At 42.8% G+C, this 13,317-nt stretch overlaps 1 protein-coding gene across 1 annotated transcript in view; it reads left to right on the top strand.

Moving 5' to 3' along the window:
• LOC124001906 (CNK3/IPCEF1 fusion protein-like) overlaps positions 1 to 1,989 on the top strand; it is an 84,476-nt gene extending 82,487 nt beyond the window's left edge. The window contains exon 20 of the mRNA XM_046309058.1: positions 668 to 1,989. Coding sequence (XP_046165014.1) covers positions 668 to 1,063 — 396 coding nt within the window. The 3' untranslated portion in view covers positions 1,064 to 1,989. The remainder of the gene's footprint in view (positions 1 to 667) is intronic.
• Positions 1,990 to 13,317: the final 11,328 nt, after the last annotated feature.

The following is a 13,317-nucleotide window of genomic DNA, read 5'->3' as shown; positions in this document are numbered from 1 at the left end:
ATGATTAGTGATGATGTTGTTTTTAAATAGCTTGTGTTTTGTTGCTTTCACAGCCCTTTGAGATGTATTTATGTTATGGATAGTGCTATGAAAGTGTAATAAATGATTATTTATTGTTCTAAGTGCACCATATGGGGATTCTGTCCACAGCTAGTCTCACCTTTGACCAACGTTATGCCCTTCATTGTGTTCTTTCATACAAGTGTCCTCTCTCCAAGTAGTGTGGCCTTCAACCAATGTTCTACTCTAAATCGGGTCATCTTTGAAAGAAGACCTCTTTCCCCAAGTGGTTTATTCCCCTCCGGTCTAGAAAGTTGGGAAAGGAACAGTTACACTGAGGGTACCAAACATTAAGAACACCTTCCTAATATTGAGTTGCACCCTGACTGGCCCCAGGTCACGTAGCCAGGGGAAACTCCCGACTGGCCCCAGGTCACGTAGCCAGGGGAAACTCCTGACTGGCCCCAGGTCACGTAGCCAGGGGAAACTCCTGACTGGCCCCAGGTCACGTAGCCAGGGGAATCTTCTGGCCTTAGCTATAGTCTCCTAATATGAACAATGAACACTGTGGGATTTTTTGCACTGTCCCTCAGTCTCCATTCATTGTGTGAACTTTCTGTGAATTTTTGTTAATGCAAATGGCCATCTGTTCTCAATTTGCTTCTAGGATAAAGAGGCAGAGCTCCAACTCATCAACAAGGTGCTGGAGGACTCTGAGCTGACGTCCCAGAAGTACCGCCAGTGGAAAGAACATAACAAAGACTTACACCTGGAGATCGAGAAACTGGCTGTCCAATGGGCTAATGCCAAGACAAAGGACACGCCCCCTGGATCGTCTCCTGGGGAAATGGTGGAGGTGATTGCCGTGGAAACAGAGGCCGCGTGTGGACTGAGCCTTGGCGACGGGGAGATGCTGGTAGACGCGGAGCCATCGTTGTCAAGTACGATGAAGACAGCAGGCGACTTTGATGTAGAGCCACAGTCAGAGCAGTCAGTGACTGCAGAGAGCAGCACAGACGACTCAGCTAGTCCTGCTAGCCGAGATAATTACTTCTACATATGAGACGCCACTGAACTGATCTGATGGTGGTTTCCCTACTTACCATCAGATATGTATGATTAGTGCATGGAGTTTTCATCAACCATATGACCTAACCAGGGAAAACTCATAGCTGTAGTTATCGCTGTGATTCATGACTCTATTTATTGCTGTGATACATGCCTCTAGTTGTCGCTGTTGTTCATTAATCTAGTTATTGCTGTGATTCATGACTCTCGTTATCGCTGTGATTCATGACTAGTTATCGCTGTGATTCATGACTCTAGTTATCGCTGTGATTCATGACTCTAGTTATCGCTGTGATTCATGACTCTTGTTATCGCTGTGATTCATGACTCTAGTTATCGCTGTGATTCATGACTCTCGTTATCGCTGTGATTCATGACTCTAGTTATCGCTGTGATTCATGACTCTAGTTATCGCTGTGATTCATGACTCTAGTTATCACTGTGATTCATGACTCTAGTTATCACTGTGATTCATAACTCTAGTTATCGCTGTGATTCATGACTCTAGTTATCGCTGTGATTCATGACTCTAGTTATCGCTGTGATTCATGACTCTAGATATCACTGTGATTCATAACTCTAGTTATCGCTGTGATTCATGACTCTAGTTATCGCTGTGATTCATGACTCTAGATATCACTGTGATTCATGACTCTAGTTATCACTGTGATTCATGACTCTAGTTATCGCTGTGATTCATAACTCTAGATATCGCTGTGATTTCTTATGGCGTTTTTCCTGGTCAGGTAATGTGGTCAGGATAAACACTGGGCCCTCAGGGGTTTTGTTTTAAATAGTTTTTGATTTGTTGATGTAGGAGGTTGCCTTTCCAAGCCAATTGTATCACGCCAAACTTTCAGAATTCAAGTTACGGTGTTCATATGACAAAAACTATTTTTTCAAGTATCTGTGTTGATATATATATACCCTCTGTGTTGATAGATATATACTGTAGATAGATATATACTGATATATACTGTAGTCATGGGGGATGTTATGGACTGTCTTTTCTACTGTTACATATCTTTGGCTAAGATTTTTAAAGGAGATTTCAAGGTCAATTATATCCGTGTTGTATGCCTCTTATGTACATAGAATGTTAAATGTCACATAACAAAATGTATTGTACTTTTTAAAATGTAGATTGTATATATTTTTGCACAGAATAAGTTCCGATCTTGCCTCATGGACAACATTATGACATAGCTATTATAGATCAAAGACAATCATTGTTTATTTTAACCTGATAAGGTTAACGTGTAAGACTGTTCCCAGACCTCTCACTGTGTGTCTGTGTGTGTGTGTGTGTGTGTGTGTGTGTGTGTGTGTGTGTGTGTGTGTGTGTGTGTGTGTGTGTGTGTGTGTGTGTGTGTGTGTGTGTGTGTGTGTGTGTGTGTGTGTGTGTGTGTGTGTGTGCGCGAAAGCTTAGTTTTCCCAATGCATCTATATTGATTCAATATATTCTGAGCAGTAAGGATCCTCACTGGTGGCTGAGCCTGTGTCAAATGCAGTAAAGAACAAGTGATGAACGCAATCATTTGCAAACAGTTTGTCATTCAAGAAGCCATTGTCCTAACTGATGATCAGGTGAAACTGGCAATAAAATGGCAATAACATTTCTTAAAATTTCTATTGAGATTTATCTTGGTAGAAAATGGGACTTTTGTTTTGCGTTCACTGCTGAAATAAGTTATGATAAAAGTGTTGACAAGGTTTTGGTAGCACAATTTTACAGTACTGTCTGTCCTTGATAAATACTGTTGACCTCTGCAGGAATTAGCATGATAACAGTGGGAACCCTCCTGTAGCGTAGCATGCAGCCCCCACAAGGCGGGGGGGTCGGGCCTCACAGATAGCATATGAACACATCATAGGCCATGAAATATTACTTTGTGAAATTACAGAAAATTACATACATGGTCATTCCAAAATCATGGGCATCAATATGGAGTTGGTCTCCCCCCTTTGCTGCTATAACAGCCTACACTTTTGGGAAGGCTTTCTACTAGATGTTGGAACATTGCGGCTTCCATTCAGCCACAAGCGCATTAGTAAGGTTGGGCCACTGATGTTGGGTGATTTAGGCCTGGCTCGCAGTCAATGTTCCAATTCATCCCAAAGGTATTCGATGGGGTTGAGGTCAGGGCTCTGTGCAGCTCAGATAAGTTCTTCCACACCGAATCTCGACAAACCATTTCTGTATGGACCTCGCTTTGTGCACGGGGACATTGTCATGCTGAAACAGGAACGGGCCTTCCCCAAACTGTTGGCACAAAGCTGGAAGCACAGAGTAGTCTAGAATTTCATTGTATGCTGTAGCGTTAAGATTTCCCTTCACTGGAACTAAGGGGCCTAGGCTGAACCAAGAAAAACAGCCCCAGACCATTATTCCTCCTCCACCAAACTTTCCAGTTGGCACTATGCATTTGGTAGCGTTCCCCTGGCATCTGCCAAACACAGATTTGTCTGTCTGACTGCCAGATGTTGAAGCGTGATTCATCACTCCATGTTTCCACTGCTCCAGAGTCCAATGGCGGCGCTGTTTACACCACTCCAGCCGACGCTTGGCATTGCACTTGGTGATCTTAAGCTTGTGTGCGGCTGCTTGGCCATGGAAACCCATTTCATGAATCCTCCGGCCAACAGTTCTTGTACTGACGTTGTTTGGAACTTGTAGTGAATGTTGCAACCGAGGACAGCTTCAGCACTTGACGCTCCCATTCTGTGAGCTTGTGTGGCTTACCACTTCGCGGCTGAGCCGTTGTTGCTCCTAGGCATTTCCACTTCAAAATAACAGCACTTACGGTTGACTGGGGCAACTCTAGCAGGGCAGATATTTGACGACCTGACTAGTTGGAAAGATGGTATCCTATGACGATACCATGTTGAAAGTCACTGAGCGCTTCAGTAAGGCCATTCCACTGCCAATGTTTTCCTATGGAGATTGCATGGCTGTGTGTTCAATTTTATACGACTATTCAGCAACAGGTCTGGCTGAAATAGACAAATCCACTAATTTATCCATACTTTTAATTTATCCATACTTTTGGCCATGTAGTGTAGCTTTAAAACTGCAAAATCTCCTCTCAGCCATGGAATTAGGAATTAGATTAGTACTTAGTGAGTTTTATATACTTCCTAAGTAATTTAACAGGATCGCTATGTATAAAATGTTTCGCTCTGCCTCATGTCATGTTTTTGCTCGTACCTTGTGAGGGCCCCGAGAAACTGCGCTACACCACTGGGACAGCATAGTTCTACTAGCATCTAATGCTGCCTACGTGTTTTTGGAATGAACATCAAAGAAACAAACAAGCAAGTAGGTTATTGCTGTTTTCCGTCGTGTCATTTCTGTGCCGTAACACAAAGTTCTTCTGGAGTTTTATGTCACTGACAAATTTGAATGTTGTTTTCCAAGACGCTTGTTGTCATGTTTACCTCGCCGACAAAAAAACAACAACTCGCCAATGTCATTTGGCAGGACTGGTGCCCGTGTGTGTCTTTTCACGGTCTGTGGTGTGTGAATTTTGAAGAGGAATGTGTTGTTTATTATTGGCACTACTTCCTGTTTGTGTGAATTGGCTAAAAGGCTCTTTTGTGCAGGTCCAAGAAAACTAGCATAAAGACAAAAGTGGCAGCGCATATCTTTACAGATCCATCTTGTCTCTAAAGACACTTCAGCACCTTTCAGTCATAAATGACCTGTTTTGTCTGTCAGTTTCAAAACAACAGGATGTTTGTTCGGGGCTCAATTGACTACAATATACCACATGCAGTCTGTTGAAAGGTACTGTAACATGTCATTAGCTTTCTTTATCGTTGGTTCTTGTGCTAACTTAGAGGCTTATAGAGCTAGCCAGCTTGCTGTCCTAAATGACGGAAATTAGTTACCTCAGGTTCGTTCAGCCATTCCTATGGGGGAAATGATTGGGGAAAGAATAGGGGTTTGGGATAGACTTTATTTTCAGGGTTTAAGGTTAAGACAGGCTTAGAAGATCTTTTGTGTACTTGTTTTGATTTCATAAATGCTTCATATGATGTTGGAGTTAAATGCTTTGGGGACAAAGATACAAAATTACATTTGGAAGTGCATAAATGTAAATATTCAATGTGTTGCATCTGCTATGTTACTTAACGACGATAGCACCTTGAATATCTCAATCAATCGGCAGGCAACACTGCTGCAAAAAAAAATGTTGGCTCTCTCCCAATCCACCAGTGGATACAGGTACTATTAAAAGTTACAACATTAGAATTATCGACAGTGGGAATGAATGGTGCTAGTCAAGGAACAATTTAGGCCTAGAAAAATATACATCACTCTGTCAAGAATAATCTCAGTTTAAGCCCAATGTGTTGGACAATCTATAAAGCCCAACACATACAGTGCCTTCAGAAATGATTCATACTCAAATATATGTATTTTCTCACCCATGTACACACAATACCCCATAACGACAGTGAAAACAAGTCACAACATGTTACAATCACCTTTCTAGGCTAAATTCCTATGGCACAAAAGTAAAACAGACAAAAATGTGGCAAAGAAATGTACTTTGTCCTGAATACAAAGTGTTATGTTTGGGGCAAATCCAGTACAACAGATCACTGTGTACCACTCCTCCTGGATCGAATCCCTGAGCTGACAAGTTACAAATCTGTCGTTCTGCTCCTGAGCAAGGCGGTTAACCCACTGTTCCCCGGGATGTCCATTAAGGCAGCCCTCCTCACCTCTCTGATTCAGAGGGTTAAATGAGGAAGACACATTTCAGTTGAATGCTTTGTTGTAAAACTGACTAGGTTTCCCCCTTTCCTTTCATATTTTCAAACATGGTGGTGGCTGCATCATGTTATGGGTTTGCTTTTCATCAGCAAGCACTAGGGAGTTAAAAAATAAACAGAATAAAGCTAAGCACAAGCAAAATCCTACAGGAAAACCTGTTTCAGACTGCTTTCCAACAGACACTGGGAGACAAATTCATATTTCAGCAGGACAATAACCTAAAACACAAGCCCAAATATAGTGGCCTAGTTAGTTTTGACTTAAATCGGCTCAAGTCTATGGCAAGACTTTAAATCTGTCTGTCTAGCAATGATCGACAACCAACTTGACAGAGCTTGCAAATATTGTACAATCCAGGTATGCCAACTCTTAGAAACTTACCCAGAAACATTCACCGCTGTAATTGCTGTCAAAGGTGTTCCTACTAAGTATTGACTCTGGGGTGTGAATACATATGTAAGTTAAATATGTCTGTATTTTCAATACATTTGCAAAAATGTTTAAGAACATGTTTTTAACATTGTCATTATGTGGTTTGTGTGTAGATGGGGGAGATATACAGTACCAGTCAAAAGTTTGGACACACCTACTAATTCAATGGATTTTCTGTATTTTTACTATTTTCTACATTGTAGAATAATAGTAAAGACCATCAAAACTATGAAGTAACACATATGGAATCATGTAGTAACCAAAAAAGTATTCAACAAATCAAAATATATTTTAGAGTCTTCAAACCTTTTGCCTTGATGACAGCGTTTCACACTCTTGGCATTCTCTCAACCAGCTTCACCTGGAATGTTTTTCCAACAGTCTTGGAGTTCCCACATATGCTGAGCACTTGTTGGCTGCCATTCCTTCACTCTGCGGTCCAACTCATCCCAAAACATCTCAATTGGTTTGAGGTTGGGTGATTGTGGAGGCCAGGTAATCTGATGCAGCACTCCATCACTCCTTCTTGTCAAATAACCCTTACATAGCCTGGAGGTGTATTGGGTCATTGTCCTTTGAAAAACAAATGATAGTCCCACTAAGAGCAAACCAGATGGGAAGGCGTAACGCTGCAAAATGCTGTGGCAGCCATGCTGGTTAAGTGGGCCTTGAATTCTAAATAAATAACAGACAGTGTCACCAGCAAAGCACCCTCACATCTCCTCCTCCATGCTTCACGGTGGGAACCACACATGCGGAGATCGTCCGTTCACCTACTCTGCATCCCACAAAGACACGGCGGTTGGAGCCAAAAATCTCACATTTGGACTAATCAGACCAAAGGCCAGATTTCCACCGGTCTAATGACCATTGCTTGTGTTTCTTGGCCCAAACAAGTCTCTTCTTATTATTGGTGTCCTTTAGGAGTGGTTTCTTTGCAGCAATTCCACCATGAAGGCCTGATTCACGCAGACTCCTCTGAACAGTTGATGTTGAGATGTGTCTGTTACTTGAACTCTGAAGCATTTATTTGGGCTGCAATCTGAGGTGCATTTAACTCTAATGAACTTATCCTCTGCAGCAGAGGTAACTCTGGGTCTTCCTTTCCTGTGGTGGTCCTCATGAGAGCCAGTTTCATCATACCGCTTGATGGTGTTTGCGACTGCACTTGAAGAAACTTTCAAAGTTCTTGAAATGTTCCGCATTGACTGACTTTCATGTGTAACCCTCTCACCAGGATCGAATTTGACTCACGATATTAACTTACGTAGAGTATCTCAAAAGCATGGGATGTTAGGTGAGAAGGACATCTCCAATAACAGTCCCTATTGTAAACTATGTAGGGTGATGACAAATAGGGTATTAACTTCAGATGAAATGATTATAGGTTTTTGTGGTTGGATAAGCTTTCCCATGCATTAAATTAAATTGAAACAGTTAATGAGTCCACCAAGGAAACATATATAAGGTTCAAGATGTGTATTATTACATTTTCAAAGCACCACATCAAAATAAATAAAAATAGTCGTGCACAAAGTCCAAATTATTTCAAGCTTGTTTAACCCGTTGGCGCGCAAAAAAAAATGAAGACAGTCCCGAAGCACCCCACCGTTGTGGTTACTCACTACTCGTAGATATTCCCTCAGTGTAGTACGGCAGTTCCGTGCAGGTTTCCTCACGAGATCCACAGCAAGCAGAGCTATCAATGCAGACAGTACTCTTTAGCAGTAACCGATATCCCATGGGAACATGAACTCGTTAATCTTCCCCAAGCACTTTTCTCACACCTCACACGATTCTAGGCTAACCTCAAGGCTGTCAAATACCTCCATGATGAGACGGTAGCTTCAGTCTTTCTTAACAAAAAATGATAACAACTCTCTTATAAAATAAAGTCGGTATTTCCCTTCAAAACTCGGTAGGTTTGAGTTTTGTTCTATTTCTATCGGTTTCTGTTATAATTCTTCTTCACCAACGGTCATAATGTAACATCCATCCTTTTCTCCCTCTCTTTTTTCCCAGGCCTCCCGTTAACCAGGTCAACTCCCATTGGCCACAGCTTAACACGCAACCTTATTGGTGGAAACTTAAAAGTAAACCAACCTATTCACTTATACATTAAATACATATTTCTTCAAAATAAATGCATTAACAACATTACAATACAGGAGCAATTGAATCACCTTTAAAATCTAATATCAATTAATTATAAAAAATAAACTCTACTTGGTTTTAACAAGAATAAACTCAATACTTGGTTTTCACAAGGGTATTACACATGCCTTAAAGTAATGATGGACTCTTGTTTCTCTTTGCTTATTTGAGCTGTTCTTGCCATAATATGGACTTAGTCCTATTTGGTATAAAACATCATCTGTATACCCCTACCTTGTCACAACACAACTGATTGGCTCAAACGCATTAAGGAAAGCAATTCCACAAATTAACGTTTAACAAGGCACACCTGTTAATTTAAATGCATTCCAGGTGTCTACCTCATGAAGCTGGTTGAGAGAATGCCTAGAGTGTGCAAAGATGTCATCAAGGCAAAGGGTGGCTACTTTGAAGAATTTCAAATATAAAATATATTTGGATTTGTTTAACACTTTTTGGGGTTAGCACATGATTCCATATGTGTTATTTCATAGTGTTGATGTCTTCACTATTATTGTGTGTGTGTGTGTGTGTGTGTGTGTGTGTGTGTGTGTGTGTGTGTGTGTGTGTGTGTGTGTGTGTGTGTGTGTGTGTGTGTGTGTGTGTGTGTGTGTGTGTGTGTGTGTGTGTGTGTGTGTGTGTGTGTGTGTGTGTGTGTGTACTACTGTTCAAAAGTTTGGGGTCACTTAGAAATGTCCTTGTTTATGAAAGAAAAGCACTTTTTTTGTTCATTAAAATCACAACAGATTAATCAGAAATGCAGTCTAGACATTTTTAATATTGTAAATGACTATTTGTAGCTGGAAACTGATTTCTTATGGAATATCTACGTAGGCGTTCAGAGGCCCATTATCAGCAACCATCACTCCTGTGTTCCAATGGCACGTATTAGCTAATCTAAGTTTATCATTTTAAAAGGCTAATTGATCATTAGAAAACCATTTTGCAATTATGTTAGCACAGCTGAAAACTGTTGTTCTGATTAAAGAAGCCAGAAAACTGACCTTCTTTAGACTAGTTGAATATCTGGAGCATCAGCATTTGTGGGTTCGATTACAGGCTCAAATTGGCCAGAAACAACGTACTTTCTTCTGAAACTCATCAGTTTATTATTGTTCTGAGAAATTAAAGCTATTCCATGCGAGAAATTGCCAAGAAACTGAAGATCTCGTACAACGCTGTGTACTACTCCTTTCACAGAACAGCGCAAACTGGCACTAACCAGAGTAGAAAAAGGAGTGGAAGGCCTCGGTGCACAACTGAGCAAGAGGACAAGTACATTAGTGTCTAGTTTGAGAAAGACGCCTCACAAGCCCTCAACTGGTAGCTTTATTATCTTGTACCCGCAAAACACCTGTCTCAACGTCAGCAGTGAAGAGGCAAATGCAGAATGCTGGCCTTCTATTCAGAGTTCCTCTGTCCAGTGTCTGTGTTATTTTGTCCATCTTAATTTTTTCTTTTTATTGGCCAGTCTGAGATACGGCTTTCTGGAGTCTGTTTCTCATGGAATTCCATGAGACTATTTTGTGTCCATTCCATGAAATCCAAATAAAAATCTATTTAAATGACAGGTTGTAATGCAACAAAACAGAAAAAACACCAAGGGAGATGAATACTTTTGCAAGGTAGTGTACATACACTATATATACAAAAGTATGTTGACACCCTTTCACATGAGTGTAAAATAAGAATTTGTTCTTAACTGACTTGCCTAGTTAAATAAATAAAAATATATAAATTTTTCCTCTTTCTTTTGGCATGCTCATCTTCATGGATCCCCAGAGATGATCAAGTACGAAGGAGCGGATACACAAGGATGTATTTACACAGGCAGCCCAATTCTGATCTTTTGCCATTAATTGGTCTTTCGTCCAATCAGATCAGCGTTGGGCTGCCTGTGTAAATGAAGACACTAAAAGCTGCAGGACAAATTCTACACAAGATACAGGAGTTGTCATAGCAACTATCAGAATAACAATCAGGAGAAACTATTAGAAATGCGATAAGGGACTGTATTGAAAGATGAGAAATCAACTCTTATTTGTGTTTTGTTTCTTATTAAGTCTCCTGTGATATGATTCACAAACATCCCCCTACATTCACACAGTCGTTACCTCATTAGCCTTCGTATTGATTGCACAGTAAGCTTCATCTAATTAGAAGGACACACTTACAGTACCATCCAGATGAGGTAAAAGCATCTGCTCGTCCTCTGTCCATCTGTACGCTTTACATTATTCCATCTAAAGTAGGATCAGATGCTTGTCTAATCTATCTCTTACCCTCTCCCTTTCTCTCCTCCCTCTTCTTCTCCTCTCTCTACTCCCCTCTTCCTCTCCTCTCTACTCCCCTCTTTCTCCCCTCTCTCTCTATCCTCCCCTCTTCCTCTCCTCTCTACTCCCCTCTATCTCCCCTCTTTCTTTCTTTCTCCCTCTACTACCCTCTTCCTCTCCTCTCTCTCTCTCTCTCTCTACTCCCCTCTTCCTCTCCACTGTCTCTCCTCCCCTCTTTCTCTCTCTACTCCCCTCTTTTTTCCCTCTCCTCTCTCTACTCCCCTCTTCCTCTCCTCTATCTCTCTCTACTCCCCTCTTCCTCTCCTCTATCTCTCTCTACTCCCTCTTCCTCTCCTCTATCTCTCTCTCTCTCTCTACTCCCCTCTTCCTCTCCACTGTCTCTCCTCCCCTCTTTCTCTCTCTACTCCCCTCTTTTTTCCCTCTCCTCTCTCTACTCCCCTCTTCCTCTCCTCTATCTCTCTCTACTCCCCTCTTCCTCTCCTCTATCTCTCTCTACTCCCCTCTTCCTCTCCTCTATCTCTCTCTACTCCCCTCTTCCTCTCCTCTATCTACTCCCCTCTTCCTCTCCTCTATCTCTCTCTACTCCCCTCTTCCTCTCCTCTATCTCTCTCTACTCCCCTCTTCCTCTCCTCTATCTCTCTCTACTCCCATCTTCCTCTCCTCTATCTCTCTCTACTCCCCTCTTCCTCTCTATCTCTCTCTACTCCCCTCTTCCTCTCCACTCGCTCTCTTCCGCTCTTCCTCCCTTCTTTCTCTCTCTTTTCCCCTCTTTCTCTCCTCTCCTTTTTCTCTCCTCTCTTTCTCTCCTCTTTCTCTCCTCTCTCTCTATACTCCTCTTTCTCTCCTCTCTCTCTATACTCCTCTTTCTCTCCTCTCTCTCTATACTCCTCTTTCTCTCCTCTCTCTCTATACTCCCCTCTTTCTCTCCTCTCTCTACTCCCCTCTTTCTCTCCTCTCTCTCTCTCTACTCCCCTCTTCCTCTCCTCTATCTCTCTCTCTACTCCCCTCTTCCTCTCCACTCGCTCTCTTCCGCTCTTCCTCCCTTCTTTCTCTCTCTTTTCCCCTCTTTCTCTCCTCTCTCTACTCCCCTCTTTCTCTCCTCTCTCTCTACTCCCCTCTTCCTCTCCACTCGCTCTCTTCCGCTCTTCCTCCCTTCTTTCTCTCTCTTTTCCCATCTTTCTCTCCTCTCCTTTTTCTCTCCTCTCTCTATACTCCCCTCTTCCTCTCCACTCTCTCTCTTTTCCCCTCTTCCTCTCCACTCTCTCTCTTTTCCCCTCTCTCCTCTCCTTTTTCTCTCCTCTCTTTCTCTACTCCCCTCTTTCTCTCCTCTCTCTCTATACTCCCCTCTTTCTCTCCTCTCTCTACTCCCCTCTTTCTCTCCTCTCTCTCTACTCCCCTCCTCTCTCTCTCCCCTCTTTCTCTCCTCTCTCTCTACTCCCCTCTTTCTCTCCTCTCTCTCTCTACTCCCCTCTCTCTCCTCTCTCTCTCTACTCCCCTCTTTCTCTCCTCTCTCTCTCTCTCCCCTCTTCTCTCTCTCTCTCTACTCCCCTCTTTCTCTCCTCTCTCTCTCTCTCTCTCCTCTCTCTCTATACTCCCCTCTTTCTCTCCTCTCTCTACTCCCCTCTTTCTCTCCTCTCTCTCTCTACTCCCCTCTTCCTCTCCACTCTCTCTATACTCCCCTCTCTCCTCTCTCTACTCCCCTCTTTCTCCTCTCTCTTCCCCTCCTCTCTCTCTCTCTCTACTCCCTCTTTCTCTCCTCTCTCTCTACTCCCCTCTTTCTCTCCTCTCTCTCTACTCCCTCTTTCTCTCCTCTCTCTCTCTACTCCCCTCTTTCTCTCCTCTCTCTCTTACTCCCCTCTTTCTCTCCTCTCTCTACCCCCTCTTCTCTCCTCTCTCTCTACTCCCTCCTCTCTCTCTCTCTACTCCCCTCTTTCTCTTCTTTCTCTCCCTCTTTCTCTCCTCTCTCTCTCTACTCTCTTTCTCTCCTCTCTCTCTCTACTCCCCTCTTTCTCTCTCTCTCTCTCTACTCCCTCTTTCTCTCTCTCTCTACTCCCCTCTTTCTCTCCTCTCTCTCTACTCCCCTCTTTCTCTCCTCTCTCTCTCTCTACTCCCCTCTTCTCCTCTCTCTATACTCCCCTCTTTCTCTCCTCTCTCTCTACTCCCCTCCTCTCTCTCTCTCTACTCCCCTCTTTCTCTCTCTCTCTCTACTCCCCTCTTTCTCTCCTCTCTCTCTCTACTCACCTCTTTCTCTCCTCTCTCTCTCTACTCCCCTCTTTCTCTCCTCTCTCTCTCTCTACTCCCCTCTCTCTCCTCTCTCTCTCTACTCCCCTCTTTCTCTCCTCTCTCTCTCTACTCCCCTCTTTCTCTCCTCTCTCTCTCTCTACTCCCCTCTCTCTCCTCTCTCTCTATACTCCCCTCTTTCTCTCCTCTCTCTACTCCCCTCTTTCTCTCCTCTCTCTCTCTACTCCCCTCTTCCTCTCCACTCTCTCTATACTCCCCTCTTCCTCTCCACTCTCTCTATACTCCCCTCTTTCTCTCCTCTCTCTACTCCCCTCTTTCTCTCCTCTCTCTCTACTCCCCTCCTCT

Source organism: Oncorhynchus gorbuscha, linkage group LG17, assembly GCF_021184085.1.
Source record: "Oncorhynchus gorbuscha isolate QuinsamMale2020 ecotype Even-year linkage group LG17, OgorEven_v1.0, whole genome shotgun sequence".
In the NCBI taxonomy this organism is placed as follows: Eukaryota; Metazoa; Chordata; class Actinopteri; order Salmoniformes; family Salmonidae; genus Oncorhynchus; species Oncorhynchus gorbuscha.
This window is presented reverse-complemented; position numbering and strand designations above follow the sequence as displayed.